Source organism: Diplotaxodon limnothrissa, linkage group LG3 (genome assembly GCF_057381915.1).
Source record: "Diplotaxodon limnothrissa isolate DT_005_m linkage group LG3, D_limnothrissa_male_GT1.1, whole genome shotgun sequence".
Classification (NCBI taxonomy): domain Eukaryota; kingdom Metazoa; phylum Chordata; class Actinopteri; order Cichliformes; family Cichlidae; genus Diplotaxodon; species Diplotaxodon limnothrissa.
Window position 1 is genome coordinate 35,250,886 of NC_140598.1, and position 26,611 is coordinate 35,277,496.

Below are 26,611 nucleotides of genomic sequence, written 5' to 3' on the forward strand. Positions count from 1 at the left end.
TTACAGTTACAGAATATTATATACACACACACACACACACACACACACACACACACACACACACACACACACACACACACATATATAAATACAGAGACAAATATAAATAAAATATACGAAGGGGATAAATAGAATAAATAGGAATAAAAAATAAAATACAAGTGAATTGCACATTTCAAGTATTGAGTCTATTGCACCATTGACTATTAACAAAAGTATTGCACAAGGTATTGCACAGTGAGGTGAAGAGGCACTACAGCTTAGTTGTTCCCCCCTCCTTTGTCCTTCTGTCTCCCCTCCCTCTCCCCTCCAGAGAGGAGTTAAACAGTTTGATGGCGTGTGGGACAAAGGAGTTTTTAAGTCTGTTAGTTCTTGTCTTGGGGAGAAGCAACCTGTCACTGAACAGACTCTTCTGATTGTTTATGGCCGTGTGCAGAGGATGCCCAGCATTGTCCATAATGTCCAGCAGCTTTTTTAGTGTCCTTTTCTCTGCCACTGTCACCAGAGTGTCCAGCTTCATGCCGACCACAGAGCTAGCCTTCCTGATTAGTTTTTCCAGCCTGGATGAGTCCTTCTTTGCTGTGCTGCATCTTCATGTTTATTTTAAATCTCAGTGAAGCCAATAAATCAACAATAAGTCCCAACAGCCTCCTGCTCTGTGGTGCTGCAGTCAAATCTTCCTCTAACAAATCTGTTTCATATATTTTAGGTGTTGGTGATCAAACCTGTAACAGAGTGACTTACACCAGCAGAAGCATCTGTGCCCTCAAAGGTTCATCAGTGGACATTTCTTGCATCTACAGTCATACACATCCTGCTGTGTCCAAATTCTGGTTCAGTCCTGAACGTAGTCATCAGTGGCAGCATCGCTCACACCCCGAGGACCTCAGAACAGACTCCCACTATGCAGGTCGTGTTGAGGTCATTGAAACAGAGAGAGGAAGCTCCACTCTGAGAATCAGAGACCTGACAGAGAGGGATTCAGCCGAGTATCACTTTAAATTCAAAACACAAAGCTTTGAATGGAAGAGTAGTTTACCTGGAACAACTCTGAGTGTCACAGGTACTGAAGAACACACACTGTTAGCAGGTTTTTGTTTTTGTGATCTCAGATATCAAAGGTAGACTTACATATCCACACATAAAGCCTCTCTCTACATGATGTCACTGCCGTGCTGTCATATTCAGCTCTGCAGGTGAAGGTGAGCAGAATAATATCAGTCCAGCAGACTCAGACTGAGGCAGAGCTCAAGTGTCAAAGCAGCTGCAGTCCAGCTGGTCGTCTTTCTTACGTCTGGTTCAAGAACGGACAGAAAAAGACGACACAGCAAACTTCTGCTTATACAGACTACTTTAATCCTGGAGACATCATCTCCTGTGCTTTCTCTGGATACGAGGATTACCGCTCTCCATCAGTGTGTGAGTTTTATTCACTGTGTCACCAACAACATATCACAGCTCCAAGCCAGCTACAGTTTATCATGCTGTAATGTTACATGAGTTTAAACGCCAACTTTAATAAAGAAATCTTTTATCTGCAGATCCTTTAAAGCTTCCCTCTGTGTCAGTGAGTCCCTCTGGTGAGATAGTGGAGGGCAGTTCAGTCACTCTGACCTGTCGCACACATGCTAATCCAGCAGCTAAGAACACTTTGTACAAAGGCAACCAAATCTTGCCTCTAACACCAGAAGGTATTTATAATTTCGCCTCCATCAGCTCTGAGGACAGAGGCATCTACGACTGCAAGACTGAGGATCAGCTCTCTGTGTCTTTATTCATAGATGTCCAGTGTAAGTAAACAGCAGCAGATCAGTGATCAGCTGGGAGTTGTGTTCAATTTATTTCCATCATATAAACAATACACAGAAGTTCACTGAGCAAAGAATAGAAAAGGCTATACAAATAACGCAACTACATTTCAATATCGCTTCACCTTTTCTGATTCAGCTAAATATCAAAAATGAGTTGGAAGAAGTTCACACTTCTTTAATGCCCCTTTCACCTTAAGTTATCGATCAATATTTGAGCTTCCTTACCGATATAATCTGCACAAATAATATTGAACGTATTTCTAATATAATATATACAGCACACATAGCACAAATTATGATAATAGTTAATATCATAGTATTATAAGAATTCTTATTTTCATATGAATTATGATCATATCACATCATTTGATCATTATATCAGTAATTAACAGTTTCCTGTCATGTTTTTATTCTTGGTGGAAATTTTCTCACACTGAATATTAAAATGTTGCTGTAAAAATTTCACAATAATTTTTCTCGGTTTCCTCCAGATGCTCCAAAGATTCCCTCTGTGTCAGTCAGTCCCTCTGGTGAGTTAGTGGAGGGCAGTTCAGTGACTCTGACCTGTAGCAGTGATGCTAACCCAGCAGCTAACTACACCTGGTACAAGGAGGATGATGACTCAGCAAAAGCATCTGGACAGAACTTCATCATCACTGACTTCAGACCTGAACACAGTGGGAGTTATTACTGTGAAGCCCAGAACACAAGAGGACGTCGCAGCTCCACCTCCCATCATCTCACTGTTGTGATAGGTGCTCTTTCTACATTCACAAGTCTGTTTATTGCAACAATTTTCATTGATGCATTACTAAAAAAACAGTTACAAAGAAAATAAGATTCCTCTCCAGGTTTTCAAAAACAAAGTGTATGCTCTCTCTCAATCACATCAAATTTCTGTCTCTTTTTTTAGGGGAATCAATAATAATACAGAATATTATCAGATTAACTTTGGTGGTCCTGATGCTGATTCCTCTGCTTCTTGTGATTTTGTGGATGAGGTAAAATAAAACATTGCTCTGTTGCAGAAGTGGTCTTTGACTTTCTAATTTAATAGTTTTACATTCAAAATGTGATTATTTGTTATTAGCAAGAAGACACCTTGGAGCTCTACAGCTGAATCAAATGAAACTAGAAAGATTTGCATTTCCTGCGAAAATGCAGTGTGGATGCTTAAAGCTGAAGCTGTATGCAAAAACTAGCTGAAAAAGCTGAAAAGTTGCAGAAATTGTAAAAACTTTGCAGAAGCAAAGGAACTTAGCTAAAATGGAATAACTTAGCAGAACTGCAATATCTTAGAGGAAACATAATACTTGGCAGAAATACAATAGCATAGCAGAACTTAGCAGAAATATTGTAACTTACCAGAAACATGATAACTTCTCAAAAATACAAGAATTTAGGAGAAATAGTATAAGATAACAGAAAGAATATATTTAGCCAAAAATACTTAAGCATTACAGAAACACTATGATTTAGAAAAATAGTACAACAGAGCAGAAATACTGTGATTTACCAGAGACACTGTGATGAACTATGAATATTGTAATTTTAAATCAATACTGTTTTAGCACAAATACTATAATTTGACAGAAATACTATATTTAGCACAAATCTTATAAAATAGCAGAAATAGTATGATTTAGCACAATAGTAATAACTTAAACAGAAAAATTGGAAAAGCAAAATGGACAGCTGAAAAAATGCTGAACATGCTAAGGGTCCCTCAAATATACTTGTTAAATGAAAAAAATTGGCAAAAAAAAAATATACACACAAGATCCAATTCAGTCAACCAGTCTAAATATATTGAATTTGAATCTTACAATGAGATCATCCCATAAAAAGGCTCTCTCTCTCTCTCTCTCTCTCTCTCTCTCTCTCACACACACACACACACACACACACACACACACACAGAGAAGTAAGTTTCTAGCTCAGTCAAGCAGCCTTGGAGCTGCTGAATTTGAATCCACCAATCAGAGAGCCTGTGCACTTTTTCCCGCAGCACAGAGAGACACAGGATTTTTGCAGTCTATTTCTCATAATGACAACTCCCCTCAAACAAATGACCATAATTTCCTAACCGTAGGGGCTAGAACGGTCATTCTTACACCGTTTTGTTCAGAAGAGATGGGGGACTCTTAAAGTGTTGACAATTTATCATTAAAATATGAATTATTAAAGATAATTGACTTCTAATGCACCATAACTGAGTAGAGCAAAGCAAAAACTGCCTTGACTTGCCCTCAAACAACGCTTTCTAACTCTAAATCTATTTGGAGTATCAATATCATTCTTTCACCGTAAGAGACAGCAGGCTTTGGTGAACAATCATGGAAATTTTCAGGTCTCTGTGGAAATCCATTAAAAAGATATGACGAGAGAAAAAAGTGGTTCATTTCCAGAGTTTGAAATCTGAAGAAATCTGAGCGAAGGACGAATTTCCTACCCTCAAACAAGTCTAACTCATTTCAGAACGGTAATAGGTGAGAAAATAATTCTTGAATTGTGAGTGTCAGGAGTGTCTGAAGATATACTGGGACAAGCCTTATGTCTTAACTTTGCTTCGTTAAGGAGATATGACGATTCGAATATGCCTCTCATTACAGAAATCAAGCGGTGATTTTGAACAAGCTCTCCATTGACTTTCAATGGAGAGTTTTGCGACTTTGTGTTGGTCTGAGGAGATTTGCCAAAATTCTATAAATCCCACAACAATGATAGTGACATTTTCGGAAACCCAGCAAAAATACCTACGTTTTGATGTATAATTTGTGGAAGTTGAGTGAAGATTGAGCAAGTAGCAAGAAGTTGTTCGGACATGAAGAGAAGACTGCAAAACCTTCAGTGGCACACTGGAAGCCAAGTGCATAGCAACCATAACAACGCATGTATTTTGTGAAAAATCACAATTTTGCAACTGAAAACTTTAAGAGGCATAAAGGTAAAACGGTAAAAGATTTGAAAAAGCTGAATCATACCTGAATAGCCCAATAATTTGAGAACATTTTAAAGTTTGAATGGTTGTTCTACGTGAAAATATGAGGAAGTAGTTAAGTTTCAGAAACAAGCAAATTTTAGCAGAATTGCAGAAGTTTCCCATTCATTTCAATGGGACAAATTAAGCTTAATATTTTAAAAAGTATAATAGTGAAAAATACCAAAAGACATAGCAGGAATTAGCAGAAATAGCAGAATATTTTAAAATTTGAACGGTGAAAATCGGCTGAAAATTGTGGAAGTAGTTAAGTGCCAAAAAGTGTGCGGAAGTCCCAAGAGGAACTCAATAGTGTGGATGCTTAAAGCATCCACACAATTATGGAGACAATGGAGGTGAGAGTGAGATAGAGACAGTGTCAGAATTGAATGGATGTTGTTGAAACATCTTGTCTAATCTCTTACTTTGTTTAATATACTATCATTATCCATGCTATTGTAAATATTTTAGTAGTTTATTACAAATGGATTTTTAGTAGAAAAGTTAATTTCTGTAAAAACATTTGACCACATTTTATAAAGAAATCTGATTGTATCCATGACAATCTGTTTTGAGTTTGCTGGATGGAAACATCAGGCCAACCTTCAAGCAAAAGTTCACCATCTAATTTTTGAGAAGATCTAATCAGAAACTCTGTTACTTTGTACAGATGCAGTCAAACCATAAACAGGACTCAGCTGATGGAAACAGAAAGTAAAAAACAGCACAGTGGAGAGTGATGCTGATGCATACAGAATTATATTTTTACTTTTAGCTCCAGTTATGTAAAGTTTATTTGTCAGCAGCAGAACGTTAGACTATACTTACAGCTTATTCTTGGCCTTCTGTTACCTGTTCAGATTATGTGTAGTACAGAAGTTCTTATCCAAGGTGTATTTTTAGATTCGTTTGTTTGTAAAAGTTAAAGATGCAGTAAAAACTGCTCTCACAACAAAAAGATGCTGATCTAGAAGAAAATATTTTACAGCACTTGCGGCTTGTTTTTTGTTAACAAAAGAGAAAAACCTGCAGCTACAACAGCTCTGTATATTGAAGATCAGTTCCCTGTGAATGCTACAGAGGTCATCATTATGCAACAAGTTTTTCAAATTGAAATAAACTCTTTATTTTTTCAGAATAGACGTTTCATGTACTTCTCTTTCAGAGGTTGATGCTTGTCATTGCAACACATTATTACAAAAGTAGAACACACCATAAAGCAAAAATAACTGCTTCATGAATTCAGACATCGCTAGATTTGATGTGAAAATAAATGCCAAGATTATAAACTCTGCCAGTTATCAGCAGCTGGATAGATTTACAAGCACAATCCCAAGACCTGACACAGCATGCTATATGTGACTTACATTAGAGCGGTCATTGGATGCATATGCAAGGATAAAAATAATGATGAGCTTGACCTCATAATGATCTTTACCAGCACCAAACAATTTAGCTAGAGTCTACCTTTATGTAGTACACTGTGACAAGGAGCCGACACACTCACAAGCAGTGATTCAGGACAAGAGTCCATTTACTCACCTTCACGGTGTCAGGGCTCTGGGTCTTGGACCCAGCTTTTGAGTTACAGCAATACATCACGTGTCTGAATTTAAAGGGATTGTTTTTTCATTTTGACATACTCTATTAGCACAATTAATCTAAATTCAGACAAAAAACATAAAATCTGAGTAGGAAGAAAACAAAAATCAGTGATGTGATCACAGTGGGTGCAAACATACAAGTACTACACACTGTAAAAAAGGGCAGTGAAATTGACATAAAAACCATGTAAAACCCCTACAGAAATGTATAGTAAACCCCAAAACACAACTTTCCTGTTTCGATCACAGTGAATTATTGTAAACCTTTAAACAGAATGTTCCTGTTATATTTACAACATGAATGTGTGATTATAATCAAATTTATTGGTTAAAACTACAAATACTGTGAATAAAAACAGTGAAACACCGTAATACTCATAACCAAACAATCATGTTAATTTGACATGCAAATACTGTAAAAATCACAGTTTTAGTCAGTTTTTCTTAAAAACACATGACGTATATGTAAGTCACTTTACAACTGCATGGATGTACTGGGCCTACTTTTAACATGATTCATGAAATGATGCAAAGTCATGGATTGGACTAATAAAAATGTTTTCACAGAAGATGTCATTGTGAACCTGAGAGGTTGCCTCTCCATTTATAGGCTATATAAAAATATACAATTAAAATTGTTTACATCATGTTTTTTTCTTAAATCATTTGCAGCCTATTGTAGGGTAACCAATAAGAAATTATTATTTAACGACTAAGTAATGCTTCTGTCATAATGCTTGTATTCTTTATGTTTCTTTTAATTGCAATGTGATACTTAGACTAGAATACTTTTTTGGGTTAGGTCAGCAATGTCTCATTATTAAAGGCTAAACAAACTTACAGTGCCTCCCATAGGATCTCTATGGTGCCTCATCTCCACAGAGCTGTAAGCTACTTCAGGCCACTCACAGTTGCACTGAGCGCGCCTAATTTTGAATGTGCATCTGAAGCTCGTCTCTGATTGGATAATGACGTGAGGGCGGGAGGAGAAGAGCGCCTAGTTCACGACTATAGCTAACGAGCCAGCACGAGAGAGAAGACGGGAGAAGAAAACATCGAACTTTCAGCAACTACGTTGTTAGGACAAATTACAAACATACGATTTCAAGTGTTTTTTGAGGATCTGTGTTTGTTCGTCAGAAAGTCTGCACGGTAAGTTCAATATCTTGGCGACGTTTTTTCGAGATAAAAGCACCAGTTGATATTTAGACCAAGGCTCATAACCTAGCGCTAGCATGCTAGTTCAGCTGAAAAGCACAGGCAAACTTTAGAAATACTAAAAATGATCATCTGCGTCTTTTGTAAAAAGGTATTGGTCACATTAAGAGGCTATGTACTACATTGCAGAGTGCATAAGAATGAGCCTTGTTGTATTTTTAAATGTGTTGGCGCCAATTGCAGCCAAACATTCACCACGTACTCTGCTTTCAAGGGGCATTTTTATCGTGTGCACAATGCACCTGCACTTCAAGCTACTCCTAAAGCTCTTGTTGCAGATTTAAAATGTGCAGTTTCATTATGTGCCCGCCATTTTCAAACAGTGAAAGAGCTAGTGTCTCACTTAAATGATCATATTGCAGGGGGCAGGTCTGTGTCATGTCCAGTAAGTGGTTGTAAGCATATGTTTACAAAAAAGTCATCATTTACTTCTCACATGTGTAGGAAGCATAAAGCTTGTTCCCCAGATGGTATTGATGACATGTACAAGGAATCTCGTCCTCAGCCCCCAAATGACAGTACAGAATATTCAGAAAACACACATGAAACCATGGCATCTGCTAGTTCAGCCAGTGATATGCCAGAGAAGGATAGTCATTCTTATCTCAGAAACATGTGTCTCTTTTACCTTAAACAGCTACTCAGCTACTTTGAAGAGAAGGAGGAGTCCATGCTTCTCTGTGTTGAAGATACATGTCTGGCAGATGAGGTACAACTGGAGCAAGTGCCTCTGACACCCACTATTATCATGTGTGGTAAGTCTGTTTCATATCTCTCTCTCTTTTTTTTTTTTAAGTGCATTTTTTATAGAATGTCATGTGACTGCCGTGTTTATTGATATAACCTGTTAAATAATTTCTTCACAGGACAGTCCTGCTATTCCTCAAGAAGATACATGCTGAGTGTTGATCGGCACCTCGTCAGCACAAACATATCCTCCTTCATTTCTGCACTGTGCCTCATGTTCGGGAGCTACTACAATTTCAACATCCATTATCCATCTGAGCTGGCTTCCACTTTAGAGTTTCTTCAGAGGTGAACAAATATGGCTTTGTTATTTCTTATAACTGAGACTCTGGGATCTGGAGTCTGGCTTTGATGTGGTTCGAGTCCAGGTCTGGCTCTGAGTCTCGGTCGGCTTTGGAGCCGGTTTCAGTTGTTTTTTCTGTTTTTTGTTGTTGTTGTTTTTGTTTGTTTGGTTTTTTTAAATACATTAACAGTCTGAATCCGGGTCCAAGCCTGGCCGAGACTCAGGGCTAGACCAAGCGTCAACTGACGTCTGACTACCTATAACCTTTGCTTTGGATTTTAACAATGCTAAAGTGTGACATATCACTGCAGAAGACACTCGTGAAGGGTGCCAATACTTTTGACCATGCATTGTTCACTTCCCCACAGCATTTTGGTTATACTTTGTCTTGAACGTGGTCATGGCCATGACTGTATATATATGTATATACTTAATTTTTACTTACTTTGTATGTGTATTTTAACTGATCAATTATAAAAATGCTTAATAAACTTTTATATGATTGTTATTCTACAGGTGTTTCTTCTCCATAAACCCAGAAAAAGGAACCAAAGTAGAGAACAAAAACTCAAAGCGTCGTCTCAGTGTGAACCCTCGAGTCCTCACCCTGATTCAGGATCTCGCCGACCACGAGTGGCGCTAAGCCTAAATCTTGACTCTCTGTGGACTGTTAGTTTTACTTTGTTAATTTTGTTCCACAATGTGTACTGGAACCTTTTACTGGTCGAATGCATGAAGCCAATTCATGAAGATGTTCTTTCTTTGTAGGAATGTTCTTTATTTACATAAGAAAAGAAAAAAAACAACATGCTGCTACTGCAGTGTTTCTAGACCACATGTGTAGGTTTGTTTCACCACGTGGTTTTGCTGATGTTTTCTGACCAGGGCCATGGTTGTGGTGACAGCAGGGTGCGTGTTGCGTTGCACGGTGATTATGATCATTTTTGGCACAATATGTGTTTTTTGTTTTAAAGTCTTAACAGGTTATTTAACTTTTTCTGGTGGAGGGTCTAACAAATGCTTGTTTCATGAACATGGTTCTTGCTTTGCAGGAATGTTCCACAGCTTTTATAGCCTATATTTTGATTGAATTGTGTAGTTGCTGTGTGCCTTGCATATTGTGTTAGTTGGAAAAATGGATCCATTTGCTGTCATTTTGCTAATGTGGCTGCAAAATAAATTTCCCAAAAGTGATATTTTCCTCTCTTGTGTTTTCTCATGTGTATTTTTGCATGTTTGGGTGTAAGCGTAGCAGTAAGAAATTTGCTGGGTTATGGTTAAAATTTTACATTAAAACATATAATATTCAGCATAGATTTTATGTATAATTTACAGAGCAGCTCCATTTAATATGCACAGTTTCACCGTAGTTCTACCATTTTAAATTAGTTCTTTGTACGATATTTCCCTGTTAATTTTGCAGTTTATGGATCCACAAAAAGCATTTATTACTTGTAAAAGATACAGGAAATAGTGTATTTATATATCACATCTATGTGTGAAATTAACTTTTTCCTGTAGATTTAACAGTTTTAATCTGAGATTCATTCACTGTAAATCAATTTACAAGTTGCATCTGTAAAGCGTTTTTACAGGAAGTCCCTGGTAACCCCAGCTGCCAGGGTTTTCCTGTAAAAACAGCACGTTTTTTTTTTTACAGTGCAGGCGAAGGTTGACAAGCTCGTGATTAATTTCATTTGTGAAGGTCATTTTCTGTGGTTGAAAAACTGTTAGGTTTTGTATTGATTGTAATTTATGCTTAGAAATATTTAACCATATATGCTTAGAGGTGTATAATCAATTGTGTAGTGATAGGATGTGTGATCTTTAGCAGGCTACAAAGGCTTGGTGTGCATTCCTGGGAGCATGGGAAGAGGTCGTACCTTGTTTTATTGTTTTACGGTAGGATTAACGTAGCTATGTCAGTTTTAGTCTAAGTGCTTTTTTACATATAGATGAACTGTTGGATTTTCCAGACCAGCAGGTTAAGGGAAGTCGTTTAAGGGGTCACACTCTGACCCCAAACACACACACGCACAGGCAAGGTACTCTTTGTTTATATGTAGACGTCATATGTTAATGAACCTATGCATATTCATGTAACCTCAATAAAAGAGCAGTGTTACGGGGGAGCGGACGAGAGCAACTGGGGTCAAGCGATGGAACGGCATTTGTCCGGTTCTCTCCCGTGCACGACAAACATGAAGAACTTTGCCTACTTCGTGTCTTGCTTGCTGTGTAATTATATTGTCTTCAACGTTCCAGCGAATAGGTTCAAGCTACAAACCTATCAACAACCTTCTTTTAGATAACTTTCATTGACACTGAATCCACAATGAAAAGTCAATTGCAGGCATACTCAACCATAATAGAGGGAGCTGCCAATAAGAAGAAAAAAGCTGAAGATATTGTTAAGCAAAGACACTACAATAAAATATATTGTAGTTATACACAAAATCATTTCTCTTAGACTTCAGTTAAAGCTCACATTGTGAAATATGTTGAATGTTATAAATATCTTAGAACAGTGTTGATTCAAAGCTTTATTATGATGTATTTAAGCTGTGTGCAAAAAGGGGCACCAGCAATATTCATGTTTGTTTCTGTCAGTTTTGGCCGGCGGTCATAGGTTCTGTCCAATAATATGACGCGAGACTGGAGTAAAAGACATCCATGGATTGGCACTTTATTAAAGAAGGAGCATGATAACAGCACAAACACTAACTACAACTAAACAAAATGGCTTCCTTTTATACTCTACCTTTTCAGGTGAGCATCTGGAATAGCCCAAGTATGGGGGTTAACTAATCAAAATGAACACATAACCCTCCACACAAACAAACATACAATAACATTAAAGCACATCACAAACATATACATATTTCCAACACATACTATAAACAAACCAATAACATAAGCTTCACCCATTTCTATCTAAATTAAAACCCTCTTTATCCATACTCCCTAACCTGGCCCACTGGTCTGCTCCAAGAGCTCTTAAACAGGTGATTGAGCCGCTTTCACTCTTTTGCTCCACATCCTGCAAGAAGCAACTAGGACAGGTGAGTACCTTTACAAGTTCTCATTTCACATATGTTTAGGTTATTGATAAATGATTAACTGCAAACAGCTCTAACTTTGGCTCTTCTCTGACACAGGTAGGATGGCCAGTCCCACTGTCTCTTTTCTGTTACAAGCTGTCAATTTAATTGTATATCAAATAACCTAATAAAAGACTCCAAAAGATCTAATGTGTTTCCTTTATTACCCTATTTTAAATTCCCAGTCCAACAATTTATTATTAACAATACCAACCAGGTAATGGAACCCCTGGTCTCCATTACATTTCCTCCCCCCTTCTCCTTAGACTACTGTACTTCAATCTTCATACATACGTGAAAGACAGTCTGCAACACAGATTTGCCTGGACGATACCGCACTGTGAAATCATAGGGTTGCAATGACAAATACCATCTCGCAACACGCATGTTGTTCTCCTTCATCTTGTGCAGCCACTGAAGGGCACGGTGGTCTGTCTCCAGGGTGAAATGTCTGCCTAGAAGATAGTACCTCAGTGACTCCACTGCCCACTTCATAGCAAGACACTCCTTTTCCACGGTGGAGTATCTAGACTCTGTCCTGAAGCTTTCTGCTGAGGAAAACAACTGGGCGCCTCACTCCCTCCACCTCCTGCAGCAGCACGGCTCCTAAGCCTACTCCAGAAGCATCTGTCTGCAGTGTGAAAGGCTGAGTGAAATCCGGGCTGTGTAGAACAGAATCACCTGTGATGGCTGACTTAAGGTCAATGAAAGCACTGTCACAGTCTTTTGTCCACTTGACCTTATTCGGCGCCGACGCTTTTGTCAAATCCGTGAGAGGTGCTGCCCTCTCTGCAAAATGGGGGATGAATTTACTGTACCAGCCCACTAAGCCTATAAATGCCCGCACCTTCTTCTTGGTTGTAGGAACTGGATATGCATGGATTGCCTCCATTTTCCCCACCTGAGGCTTCACCTGTCCATGTCCAACCACATATCCAAGGTACTCCACCTGCGTCTGTGCAATCTTACACTTGTGAGGATTGATAGTAAGACCAGCAGATTTGATTAGCTTTAAAACGCGTCGCAGGTGAGCCACATGCTGCTCCCAGGTCTGACTAAGTATCACAACATCATCTAGGTATGCTGCAGCAAAGTCTGACACATCCCTCAAGACCTGGTCCATCAGCCGCTGAAACGTTGCTGGTGCCCCTTGGAGACCAAATGGCATCACCCTGAACTGAAACAGCCCAAACGGGGTTTTGAAAGCCGTCAGTTCCTTTGCCTCTGGAGCTAGGGCCACCTGCCAGTAGCCCTTGCTTAGGTCAAGAGTGGTAATGAACTTACTTCTCCCCACCCTTTCCAAGAGCTCATCAATACGAGGCATTGGATAGGGGTCAAACTTTGAGACAGAGTTGAGATATCTCAAGTCAATGCAAAACCTCAATGTTCCATCCTTTTTCGGGACCAGAACAATTGGGCTGCACCATTCACTCACTGATGTTTCAATTATCCCAAGTGACAACATTAGGTCAATTTCTTTCTTCAGCTGTGAAACCAGGCGTTCAGGAATCCTATAGAATTTTCTACGGGGTGGAGCATTATCCCTCAAGTGGACTTTGTGTTGTACCAGTTTTGTAAAACCAGGTTTTTCCTGGAACAAATTTGGATCCAGAAGAGCCCTTAAATCTCCCTGCTGGGAGGGCTTAAGATGGGCCAGTGACACTAAACTTGGCCCTGATTTGCCTGTGGGAAAAAACTGTTCTCCCTCCTCTTCGTCCTTGACTACCCGAACAAGACAATGCTGTTTTACCTGCTGCGTGGACTGCATTGGCAATTGCTGCTGCTGCGTGATGGGTTGCTGCTGCTGCGTGAATTCTTTTAACAGGTTAATATGGAAGACCTGATGTTTCTTCCTCCTGTCAGGCATGTACAGCTCATAGTTAACATTGCCAAGACGTTTTGTAATTTTGTAGGGGCCTTGCCACCTGGCTAGCAGTTTGCTGTCTGTCGTAGGAAGCAACAGCAACACATGCTGTCCTGGTTGAAATGTCCTTTCCCTGGCCTTCTTATCATACCAGGTTTTCTGCTTGTTTTGAGCCACTTTCATGTTTTGCTGTGCCAGTATTGTCATTTGTTCTAGTCTCTCTCTCTCATTTTCAGCACATAAGCTATTACATTATCTCCATCAGGCTCTGGATTCTCCCATTGTTCTTTCAGCAGGTCGAGTGGACCTCTCACTTGACGGCCATAAAGCAGTTCAAATGGTGAAAATCCTGTAGAGGCCTGTGGCACTTCGCGATAGGCAAACAACAAGTAAGGCAGCCACTGATCCCAGTCTGAGCCAGTCTCTGTTACAAATTTGCGCAGCATGTTCTTTAGTGTCTGGTTAAAACGCTCTACTAGTCCATCTGACTGGGGGTGGTAAGGGGTGGTTTTAATACCTTTTATACCAAGTAATCTATATACCTGCTGTAGGAATTTAGACTGGAAATTTGTGCCACAGTCTGTCAGGACCTCTTTAGCTATACCTACTCTAGAAAACAACTGCAGGAGACAATTGGCAACCTGTCTCGCTTTCACTGATCTTAGGGGGAAAGCCTCAGGATAACGAGTGGCATAATCACAAATGACCAAGGTGTAACGATTACCTGATGAGCTTCTTTCAAGGGGCCCCACTACATCCATTCCTATTCTTTCGAAAGGTGTATCTATGACAGGCAATGGCTGAAGATGGGCACGGGCCACTCCTTTATTTAGGGTGAGCTGACATATCTGACACGACTTACAAAACTGCTGTAGTTGAGTGTACATGCCAGGCCAGACAAAACGGCTTGCAATCCTATGTAGAGATTTCTGAAAACCAAGATGGCCTGCCCAAGGTACTGAATGACCAAGTTCCATGACTTTGTTTCTTAGTGCCTGTGGTAATGCTATGGCTTCAGTCTTGCCTTTACACTCATAAAGGACACCATTTCTCAACACATAGGTTGCATCTGCCAACACATCTACTGTCCCTCGCACCTGTCCATCAACCTCCGACACCTTATCAAACCAGGATTTTAATGATGGATCTGCCCGTTGAAGTGAAGAGATATCTGGTGGGATATCAAGTTCCAGAGGGAGGTTGGGGCTCTGGTCTACACCCTCTAACCTGGATGAACCCCTAAATTTTTCTCTTCGTCTTTGCGCTCGAGATTTAGCTGGTTTTGCTGGGCTTACTTCTAATTCTTCATCATAGAAAGGTAGCTCTTTTAACGGGTCATTTGCACTCTGAGCTCTTGTGGTGATCAAACTGGGGATTGCACTTTCTGGCTGTGCCTGCAGAATAATGTCTTGCTTCTGTACGTTGTGGTCCTGATCTACATGAACTGTATGCAAATGTCCCAGAACTTCATTAGACACCAAATCTAGCAGTGTAGGTATATCTAAGCCCAATATCACTGCATATGGTAGTCTGGGTGCTAAAGCCACTGGCAGAAGAAATGTCTGGCCACCTACAGTCAAATACACCTCAGCCATGGGATAATCCTTCTCATCACCATGTACACAGCTTATTTTAGTCCTTGTGTCGCTCCATAGCTCTCTTGGTACTAAACTAGCCAAAACCACTGACTGAAAGCTCCCTGTATCTAAGAGTGCTTCTTCACGCTGACCATTAACAAGTACAGGTGTTGTTCTTACTGCTTCATGATCAGGACCTGGCAATGTGGGTCTGGGGGCTGAGCACAAAAGGGATGGCCTACTTTGTGTTGTTGCTGGGCAGGTATACTGAGTGTGGCCTATCTGGTTACAGTGATAACATCTAACATCTGATTTTGAACCTGAATGTGACTTTTTAGTGTTGTTACTTTTACCAGAAACAAAATGTCTGCTTCCAGGATAACTTCTACTCTGGCCTATACCACCACTCCTTACACCCCCATCAGACTTACTTTGTCCAGTCATGAAGCTGTCCCGGCCAAAGGTGGTTCCTCTCGATCCTGTTCTGGCAGAGATGAAGATTTCCGCTAGCTGTGAAGCCTCCTCTGCAGATTTGGGGGCACGTTCCCTGATCCACACCTCCAGATCTGGGTGGACCATCCTCAGAAACTGCTCCAAGATCATCAGTTCCGAAATGTCTTTCACTGTAGATTTTTCAGGTTTCGCCCATTTGTAAAACATATCTTTTAATCGCACATAAAGTTCTCTTGGAGTTTCACCTGGGTGCATATCCAGGGCTCGAAACCTTCTTCTGTATGTGTCAGCAGTTATTTCGTATTTAGCAAGAATGGCATCTTTTACTTTATCATAGACTTCCGAATCAGCAATGTCCATATGCACATAAGCACTACGTGCTTTACCAGTGAGCAGAGGTACGAGTCGAACAGCCCATTCTTCTCTCGGCCAACGGCAAACTTGAGCCATTCTCTCAAAAGTAGTGAGAAAATGCTCAATATCATCATCTGGAGTGAGTGGCAACAACTTGGGATCTCTCTGGTGAAATGGTTCCTGTCTTGGCAGAGACCACATCTGCTGACCAGTCAGACTAGGCCCCTCATCAGGTTCACCTCCCTCCTCGATTTGGTTGTCCTCTTGTTCCTGCTGCTGTTCTGTCATTTCTTTTACTTGAACTTGCATTTGCTGAAACTGGTGTTGCATACTTTTCCATCTTTGTTCTTGTCGGGCTGATTCTCTGTCCATTCTCTGGTCTCTTGTTGCTTGAGACTGCATCAATGATTTCACCAGAGCTGTCAGTTCATCCAGTCTATCGCCAGGTTTAGCTCCTGCTTTAGCCACTGGATCAGCTGTAGCACCTTCACCATCCTCTGCCACTTCATTACTGTCATTCTTCTTTCCACTTCTCGTCATCATATTTACCTCATTCATTAGAGGCAGCACTCCTGACACCACTTGTCAGTTTTGGCCGGCGGTCATAGGTTCTGTCCAATAATATGACGCGAGACTGGAGTAAAAGACATCCATGGATTGGCACTTTATTAAAGAAGGAGCATGATAACAGCACAAACACTAACTACAACTAAACAAAATGGCTTCCTTTTATACTCTACCTTTTCAGGTGAGCATCTGGAATAGCCCAAGTATGGGGGTTAACTAATCAAAATGAACACATAACCCTCCACACAAACAAACATACAATAACATTAAAGCACATCACAAACATATACATATTTCCAACACATACTATAAACAAACCAATAACATAAGCTTCACCCATTTCTATCTAAATTAAAACCCTCTTTATCCATACTCCCTAACCTGGCCCACTGGTCTGCTCCAAGAGCTCTTAAACAGGTGATTGAGCCGCTTTCACTCTTTTGCTCCACATCCTGCAAGAAGCAACTAGGACAGGTGAGTACCTTTACAAGTTCTCATTTCACATATGTTTAGGTTATTGATAAATGATTAACTGCAAACAGCTCTAACTTTGGCTCTTCTCCGACACAGGTAGGATGGCCAGTCCCACTGTCTCTTTTCTGTTACAAGCTGTCAATTTAATTGTATATCAAATAACCTAATAAAAGACTCCAAAAGATCTAATGTGTTTCCTTTATTACCCTATTTTAAATTCCCAATCCAACAATTTATTATTAACAATACCAACCAGGTAATGGAACCCCTGGTCTCCATTACAGTTTCTCATTTTCACAGCGATTAAACCATGATGATTCTCCTTTGTCATGCATTTGTTGAATCTGTTTTTCTTTTTCTTTAGTGTTGTTTTGGATATCTGTAAGAAACAGAAACTTAGTCAAACTGTTAAGTGGCCCAATTGGCTAAATGGTGAATCACCAGCTGAACCAAGCACCCATGCAAACAAGTCGTGTACAGCAACGGCAGGTTGATGTTTCTTGAAGATTCATATCCTTTGTAAAATAGCCAGCCATTATTTTTAGCCATTTATTCTTTTTTTTTCTTTTCTTTCAGTGAGTCTTTGTTTTTCAGTATCTTGTACTGTGGGCAATGTCGGAATTGATATTTTTTGTATTGTCATTTATGCTTAGAAATATATAATCATTTGTATGCCGATAACGTATCCTATCCTTATTAGGTCTGATAAGAGTCTGTGTGCACTTGTGCACCATGAGATGAGCGGAAGCAGCCTTGACGTTATAGTTTCCATTAGCTGTAGAAACCAGACTGTCTTGTTCGTTATCTTAAAGTGTAAGACTTCACACCTTTAAATGTCCTACTGCAAGTTCATGTTTTTATATTTTAGCAAGACGCTTACTTCTGCTTTTCTTCATACCTCATACACACAGTTTAAGTTAATTGAAAGGTCGTATGTGACCCTGCGACAGACTGGCGACCTTTCCAGGGTGTACCCCGCCTCTCGCCCTATGACAGCTGGGATAGGCTCCAGCGCCCCCCGCATCCCTGAAAAGGATAAGCGGAAGCAAATGGATGGATGGAAAGGTTGTATGTCTATGTATGGTATAGCTGGAAATATACACACACACACACAGAATATAGACACTGATGTTGCTTAAGAATGTCACGCAATGTTCCCTCTAAGCTGCGCGCGTGCGCAATAGCGCACTGTTGGCATGGTCTCTGCGCAGAAAAAATGTGCGTTGCGCACAGATTCTAACCTGAATTGAAATGAAAGTAAATATGTGACACTGGTGTTTTAGCTAGCAAAGGGGCTGATGTGGAGTGAAGCCACGTTAATGACAACGTGTACAACCACTGGAGATGTGAGCAGGACAGACAGAACAATTGATGGAAAACTTGTGGACTTTACACCAGTTTTTAAATTGTGTTGACAGGCCACGAAAAACCAGAGTTGTGATAAAAAAAATATGCAATGTTTGGTTTTCCTGGATACTACTGTTGTTCATATTTACTGTGGGAAGAAACGCTGAAAACTGTGTTTTTTTTTTTTTTTAAGGAAAACGCTCAAACGCACTCTCCGCCTGTGAGTAAAGACAAAACCAATACACCCCCTACCGTTTCCCATTGCTGGAAAAATGTACCATGTCGACCAATCAAAACATGGCATTTAGTTGTTAAGATACAGGAGGAAGTTTTAGGAGTGACGGCGGTGTTTTGAGATGTGAGACATTTGCAACGTTTAGCGCAAATCTTGTGTAGTTAGTGTGTAGTGTAGTCAATAGTTTTGTTGTGTGTCAGAACAATAAGGCGACTGCTGAATGTTACAGCAGTGATACATCTCCTGTTGTCAGGCCTGCAGGTATCAGGCTGTTGTTCTCCTTTATCTCAGAGTGGACAGAAATTATTTTTTGGAGTGGCACAAATAATTTGTGTGGAATCAAATTTGATGCAGAACAGCTGATTGTTCTGTAAATAGTTTAAAATGTTTGTTTAAAAAACGCCTTGGCTGCATTTTTAGTTAAACAGCTGCAAAATAAATTGTTGTTTGCAGTTTATTTACTGTATTTTGCAGACAGGGAGTTACAGGACTCTTTCCCAGACCACAGACTCATAATCAGTGTTGGGTAAGTTACTTGAAATTAGTAACTTGGTTACGTTACTAGTTACTTCCATGAAAAGTAACTCAGTTACTTCATGTTACTCGTTACTTTCAAAGTAACTAGGTAATAGGGAAAGTAACTTTGGTTTTACTCAGACTGCTCTTGTTAGTGTGTTGCTTCTGTAACTGGATACTCAGCCAGACTGCCAGTCTTCTAGCTTGCTTACTTGCCACAAGTGCACTGTGCCACCTACCAATAGAAAGGAAAAAAATAATGTGCATATTTCCACGAGAGAAATCCCACACCTGGACCGCCATTTACCGCCGCCATGATTCTAGCCTACGTCACTGGGACAAAATATCGGCCTTTTGACTAGAGAACGGCCCACCAATATAGGAAAAATCATAAAGCCTTTGAATGAAAATAAACACTGTTGTGACAGTGATGTACACTGTTTGGATGGTATATATGTATCAATCTATCAATCGTTTGTTGTAAGACTCAGATAATTATTTATTAAAAGCTAGACATTTTAAATGAGAATAAGAAAGAAAAGTATTTCCTTGCGCCCACCTCTCCCTGTTAATGCCCGACATGGACCCCTGGCAACACTTTGCTAGACCCGCCCCTGCACAGTTACCAGCTGTCACCTACATAGAAAAGGATCCTGGTGTTATTTGTCTCTCAGAAACAGTCATAACTTCCCTTCAACTCATTCATGTCACCTAAAAGGTAAACCTGTTTCTCCACACCGGCTCACTCCTTGGCGGCCGCTTATCGGGGCCTGGAGCCTGGGGCTCGCTCGGGCCACTTCGGAGGTGGGGTGCCCCCGGCCTCTCGGCCTGGGGCTCGGTCACTCAGGCGCGGCTGGCTGCCGGCGGAGCTCACGGGCGCGTCACTGCAACTCCCCCTGGCTTCTGCTCCGCGGCTGCTGAGTGAGCCCTCATCTGGGACTCTCCTCAGCTCTTTCTGGGACAGTGGCGCGGCTGCCCCTCTGTTGGTCTTCCTTGGTCTCTTGTGTTCTGGGGGCCTCTGGATGTCTGGAGTTTTGATCTCCTCCATACCTGCTTCATGCCCTGGAGGACGGGGCTGTGGCCCCCCCACACCCTCTAGCAGATCATTACATGAAGGAACCTTTTAAAAAAACAAGCGCGTCCATGCTCACAGGTGTACACACGGGTGATCACACCCACAAACTACACCCTTTTTGGCTCCTACCTCAAAGCACACTGTGTTCTGTTGATCTTATGTGCTGCACAATAATGTTTAATATTTAGTATTTACTGTCATATTCCCATATATCATTGTGATGTTGTTTATTCTATTACTCTTGTTCTCTTCTGCTTGTTTTCTTTTTTCTTTCTCAGCAGGCGATCCAGGTGATTGATATATGCATTTTTTTTCTTTTCTGCCCATTCTGTTGGTTTTTGGTTTTTGCCCTTCTCCCCCGTCCCTCTTCTCAGCTGTTTCTCTTTCCCTCTTTCTTTCTCCCCTTCTTTCCTCCAGTCAAGTCTGTCCCGTATTCAGCAAGTGAAAATAAAATAAACAATAAAAGGTGAATCAAATGGACCATTACGGCAAGGCTGGGATGGTCCATTTGGTAAAGTAAATCCGTTGGGCATCTTTCTTTGTCTTTAGACAACAATTCTGATGGCAAAAGAGCCAAACGGGACAGGCAAAAAAAAAAAAAAAAAAAAAAAACCAAAAAAAACCCTGTTTCTCCATCACCTGTTCAGCTCTGATGATTCAGTAAGGACATCTCCTGGTTTCATCTTCATGTTTCCCTCTCACCACATATCCAAACCATATCATGACCAGCAGGTTTACAGCTGTGGCTCCAGCAAACATCAGCTGATAGTAGAAAGTAATATTAAATAAATTCTAACAACAGCTGATCAAGCTTAAACGTGCTGCTGTTGTTTAGCGCGACATCCGCTGGTTTCCTCTTTCTGGCGCGAAGTGGGCGATAAACAAACAAGAGAGCCGATCAGCTGATCACTGATCAGTTTTCATGATTGAAGTAGAAACAGGAGAGGCAGGGGAGAGAATGAGAGAAGAAGAGGCAGCTGACAGCTTAAAGGCGCAGAATAACTCCAGCTTTGTGTCTTTTTCATTGTAGCTGAAGTCAGGGACAAACTGTTCCTTTTCACCTCAATACAAAACGCATGTTTTCTGTGAATACGAGACGATTCCATTTTTTAGGGGATGGTTGGAAACTCTAATAATTAACCTTAGGAACAAAATAAAGTTCAACATCAGTAACATAGCACCCACCCAGCTGTATGGAAACTCCGTCATGCTAGCTAGCACGCAGTACGAAAAAGTCAGCATAACGAAAATAAACTCCACCTAAACTTGGTTCATATCTGACCCAGATGGACTGCAGGTTATAACTTCTTACCTGAAGTTCAGTTCACCTGACACTCACGGACCAGCGGCCGCTTCGGGTCTCTCCTCTTGCCTCCCCTTTCTCTCATCCACCTGCTGGCTTCCACCACTTGCTAATGTTACTGAATCTGTGGAAGCTCCGAGATAGCCACCACACGAAGTAACGAATAACGATCTAAATCCCAGTAACGAGTAACACGTTCCTGATTTTGGCATAATAACTAGTTACCGTGCTCGTTACCACAATAATAACGTATTTACTGTAACGCGTTACTTAATAACGCGTTAGTCCCAACACTGCTCAAAATACAAGTCAGAGCTTTATAAAAAAAAAAAAATGTTTTCAAAATTGGAGTTCAAGTTATTTTTACTTCCAAGAATGTTAGCATACTACACAGGTCATGAACAAGATTTTATTTTTTTTTCATTGTAAGTGGGCCAAAGCAGTTAATTAAAAGTAGTCTAACATAAATGTAAATACTGTAAATTAACTTGTAACTTGGATGGATTCGATGCTGGCGTGACCACAGCGCACATGTCTGCTGTTGCTCACAGTGGTCCAAGAGATCACACAGGGAGTTTGTGTGTTTGCTCAGTCACATAAAAAATTAGAGGGAATATTGGTCATATGTATTTGTAATGGCATATTCATGAATGATTGCTTGCTGACAATAAAAAGTGCTGTAGCGAAGGAATTAGTTGAAGTTGGCTAAGGACAGGTCAAGGCCTGGGCTGGCTTCCCTTGTGAGCCACAAAGACAAAAAACTCTGTCTTATCTTGTTTTGTCATGCAGTTTGTTGGTCTTGTGTCCCACTGGCCTAGATAAACAATACAGGCAATAGTTGTCTGACGTGGCTGTATTGATAAATAAATATAAATATATATATATATATATATATATATATATTTATAATAACGCGTTAGTCCCAACACTGCTGGGTGTGTTATATATATATAAACACCCAGCACGCCCCTGCGGGTGGTTTATCCTTCAAGCTCGGGTCCTCTACCAGAGGCCTGGGAGCTTGGGGGTCCTGCACAGTATCTTAGCTGTTCCCAGGACTGCGCTCTTCTGGACAGAGATCTCCGATGTTGTTCCCGGGATCTGCTGGAGCCACTCGCCTAGCTTGGGAGTCACCGCACCTAGTGCTCCGATTACCACGGGGACCACCGTTACCTTCACCCTCCACATCCTCTCGAGCTCTTCTCTGAGCCCTTGGTATTTCTCCAGCTTCTCGTGTTCCTTCTTCCTGATATTGCTGTCATTGGGAACCGCTACATCGATCACTACGGCCGTCTTCTTCTGTTTGTCTACCACCACTATGTCCGGTTGGTTAGCCACCACCATTTTGTCCGTCTGTATCTGGAAGTCCCACAGGATCTTAGCTCGGTCATTCTCCGGTCATACACTCAACAAAAATATAAACGCAACACCTTTGTTACTGCTCCCATTCCCCATGGGATGGACGTAGAGACCTAAAATTCATTCCAGATACACAATATAACCATCCCTCCCAAACAGTGGTCACAAATCAGTCCAAATGTGTGGTAGTGGGCACATCTGCTATATTGAGATAATCCATCCCACCTCACAGGTGTGCCACATCAGGATGCTGATCTGACATCATGAGTAGTGCACAGGTGTACCTCAGACTGCCCACAACAAAAGGCCACCCTGGAATGTGCAGTTTTTTGCGCTATTGGGGGTCTGGGGACCCAGAACCGGTCAGTATCTGGTGTGACCACCATTTGCCTCATGCAGTGCAACACATCGTCGCATGGAGTCTATCAGATTGTCAATTGTGGCCTGTGGAATGTTGGTCCACTCCACTTCAATGGCTGTGCGAGGTTGTTGGATATTCGTGGGAACTGGTACACGCTGTCGTATACGCCGGTCAAGCACATCCCGAACATGCTCAATGGGTGACATGTCCGGTGAGTATGCTGGCCATGCAAGAACTGGGACATTCTCAGCTGCCATCTGCCCTGAACAATGTGAACCATGATTCATCCGTGAAGCGCACACCTCTCCAACGTGCCAGACGCCATCGAATGTGAGCATTTGCCCACACAAGTCTGTTACGGCGACGAGCTGGAGTCAGGTCAAGACCCCGATGAGGACGACGGGCATGCAGTTGAGCGTCCCTGAGACGGTTTCTGACAGTTTGTGCAGAAATTGTTTGGTTGTGCAAACCAATTGTTCCAGCAGCTGTCTGGGTGGCTGGTCTCAGACGATCTTGGAGGTGAACCTGGTGGATGTGGAGGTCCTGGGCTGGTGTGGTTACACGAGGTCTGCGGTTGTGAGGCCGGTTGGATGTGCTGCCATATTCTCTGAAACGCCTGTGGAGACGGCTTATGGTTGAGAAATGAACATTCAATGCACGGGCGACAGATCTGGTTGACATTCCTGCTGTCAGCATGCCAGTTGCACGCTCCCTCATTGCTTGTGGCATCTGTGGCATTTTGCTGTGAGACAAAACTGCACATTCCAGGGTGGCCTTTTGTTGTGGGCAGTCTGAGGTACACCTGTGCACTACTCATGATGTCAGATCAGCATCCTGATGTGTCACACCTGTGAGGTGGGATGGATTATCTCAATATAGCAGATGTGCCCACTACCACACATTTGGACTGATTTGTGACCACTGTTTGGGAGGGATGGTTATATTGTGTATCTGGAATGAATTTTAGGTCTCTACGTCCATCCCATGGGGAATGGGAGCAGTAACAAAGGTGTTGCGTTTATATTTTTGTTGAGTGTATATATATATATATATATATATATATATATACATACAGTGGACCCGAACACCTTGTATGTAATGTAAATGCATGGGGGGAGGTACAGTATGAGGTCATTGAAAATTAGTTCGGATTTAAGTTCTTCACAGAAAATAAGCCAAAGCCAATGAATTTCAGGTTGAAAAAATAATTAATTGTTTCATTTTTCTTTTGAAAAAAACTGAAAACGGGTCTCACAGACCCGAACACCATACAAGGGTTAACTGAAAAGTACAGTTTTTAAAGTTAATGTTGCTGAAACAGCAAAATAATTTTTTTAAAAAGTATATCTGATTGAGGAATCACTCATCTTTGGAAAAGAGAGTTTATTACAGAGAAATGGCCAACACGTTAACGAGCTAACTGCGCTAACGCACTAGCTCCCACCAATTGAGCATTGCGTGGCACATCCAACATACTGTTTTACTTTAGTCCATGACGCGCTTACCTTCAGGGTCATACTTCACATGAAGACTGAAATAGTTCCAAACACCAGATCTCAATGAGGGTGGGGGAGGTTCAATTTCGGGTAGCGCTCAGTGGATCTGCACTTGACAGTGCAGCCTAGGCGGAGTAGTCGCATGCAGATCCACTGAGCACTCAACACAAACAGCATCATTAGAAGAAAAGTTGATAAAAAATATTTTTAAAAATTGTATTGTTCGATACATATGCGTGCCGAACCTAAAGCACTGTATTGAACCTAAACTTCACGTGTACCCTATAGGGTTTTATTATTTTCACATATGTGTAATAATAGTGTGTGTGAGGTGGTATATTTGTCTCGGCTGTGCGGACCACTTCAGTTTGTCTTTGGCAGTTTATTCTTGTCACTGGATGGATATGCAGAAGTAAAATGATGAAATTGCAGCACTTTTAGTTGTCAGAAAGAGGAAGGAAGCAGCAGGTTAAACTGAGAAGTTTGTATCTCGAACACAGTGAGATTACAAAGCAGAAATTCTGCAGTCCGATCACATTTTAGGCATTTACAGTAACTGTGCACACTAACTATAGTGGACAGCACCATCAGATACACATCAGAAATCATTTCTTGTATATATCATTTACCTGCTGATGTGTTTGAACTTGTCTGCAGCCACAGCAAAGAGAGGAGGACACCAACCATGAGACTGAAAGGAGCACAAGCTGCAATCATCTGTCTTCTCACTTTGTCAGGTATTTTATATTTACATTTTCATATATTACAGATAACAGACTCTTGATCAACTATAAGAAAATACACAGAAATATAGAACATTTGTAGTTTAGTACTTTCTAAATATTTTAAGCTCCAGCTCTGTTTATGCAAAAGTTGAAGAGAAGATAGTTTCTGTTAAAGTTTTCTCTGCCTCCATTTTGTCACATTAGCAAGAAAACACACAGACACAACACAAAGAAACAAACTGAGTTAAACAATGAAGCTACACTAAAATCACACAAAGGTCCAAGTGTCATTTTAATGATGTTGATAAACCACCTGAACGCAGTCTGTAAAACATTTCTTTAAATATTTTGAACCGTAAATTGTCTCGACCTCTCTTATAGCGAGCTTGTATCCTCAGTTACACAATGAGTACTTTAAATGTGTTGAGTTTACAACTGTGAATGCAGTCACGCTGGGACTGCTTGGTCTTATTCTGACTGACTCAGCTGTAACCTGCTTTTAGTTAGTTTCAGCATCAGTTTTTTTTCGAGAGCACTTTTCCTGTTTGACAATTCTTCCCGCAAGTGCATCATAAATAACTGCTCAGATGCAGGTTGACCAATGTTTTAAGAAACTTTCCCATCAGATGTAAAGTTCCACACATCAGTTTCTGCTTTTCTCATTTATTTCTGTCACATCTCTTTTCTCACAGAAACTTTTCTCTTCAGTTCAGCCTCCTCGTGGCTCACAGGTGAAATTCCTTCGCTGCACCTTCAGAGTGTGTGTCCTCCTGCCTCAGCTCACACACAGGTTAACTGCAGAGAGCGTGGACACACCTTTAAAAGCAGAAGAATTCATTGTTTTGTTTCTGATGTGTTTCAGCAGTTCAGGGTGAGGATGGTTGGTCAGTGACTTACACCTCTACACAGATTTGTGCCTTAAAAGGATCAACAGTGGACATACGCTGCACCTACACGTACCCATCCAGAGTGAATGGGAACGTGACTGTAGTTGAAAAAGCTGTGTGGTTTACTAAAATGAAAGGTGATGAATTTGTGGATGTGAGGACAGAGGCAGAGTTTGCAGGTCGTGTTCAGTATCATTGTGATAACAAAGACTGCACTCTGAGAATCACAGACCTGAGAGAGAGCGACTCAGCTGAGTACAAGTTCAGATTTGTG

General features: G+C 40.9%; 2 protein-coding genes across 4 annotated transcripts in view; both read left to right on the forward strand.

Moving 5' to 3' along the window:
- Nucleotides 1–26,611, forward strand: part of LOC146635539 (sialoadhesin-like) — a 35,171-nt gene that overhangs the window by 4,891 nt on the left and 3,669 nt on the right. Inside the window, exons 4-8 of the mRNA XM_085350169.1 lie at nt 710–1,063; nt 1,189–1,419; nt 1,542–1,790; nt 2,303–2,559; nt 6,598–6,601. Coding sequence (XP_085206295.1) covers nt 710–1,063; nt 1,189–1,419; nt 1,542–1,790; nt 2,303–2,559; nt 6,598–6,601 — 1,095 coding nt within the window. The remainder of the gene's footprint in view (nt 1–709; nt 1,064–1,188; nt 1,420–1,541; nt 1,791–2,302; nt 2,560–6,597; nt 6,602–26,611) is intronic.
- On the forward strand, nt 7,333–9,669 carry LOC146635540 (uncharacterized). 3 transcript variants are annotated; one of them, XM_085350589.1, is made up of 4 exons: nt 7,333–7,547; nt 8,251–8,368; nt 8,480–8,648; nt 9,160–9,669. In XM_085350589.1, the coding sequence occupies exons 2-4, from the start codon at nt 8,284–8,286 to the stop codon at nt 9,284–9,286; spliced, it is 381 nt and encodes a 126-aa protein (XP_085206715.1). In that variant the 5' UTR covers nt 7,333–7,547; nt 8,251–8,283; the 3' UTR covers nt 9,287–9,669. The 3 variants fall into 3 exon arrangements, with proteins under 3 accessions (XP_085206715.1, XP_085206716.1, XP_085206714.1); XM_085350590.1 differs by having other exon boundaries at nt 8,259–8,368; XM_085350588.1 differs by lacking the exon at nt 7,333–7,547 and having other exon boundaries at nt 7,655–8,368.

Excerpts from the sequence above, each read along its gene's own strand:
- LOC146635540 (XM_085350588.1), top strand. The coding sequence starts at position 7,678 with ATGATCATCTGCGTCTTTTGTAAAAAGGTATTGGTCACATTAAGAGGC. Across the intron at positions 8,369-8,479 it reads ACCCACTATTATCATGTGTG|GACAGTCCTGCTATTCCTCA; the intron begins GTAAGTCTGTTT and ends ATTTCTTCACAG. Across the intron at positions 8,649-9,159 it reads ACTTTAGAGTTTCTTCAGAG|GTGTTTCTTCTCCATAAACC; the intron begins GTGAACAAATAT and ends GTTATTCTACAG.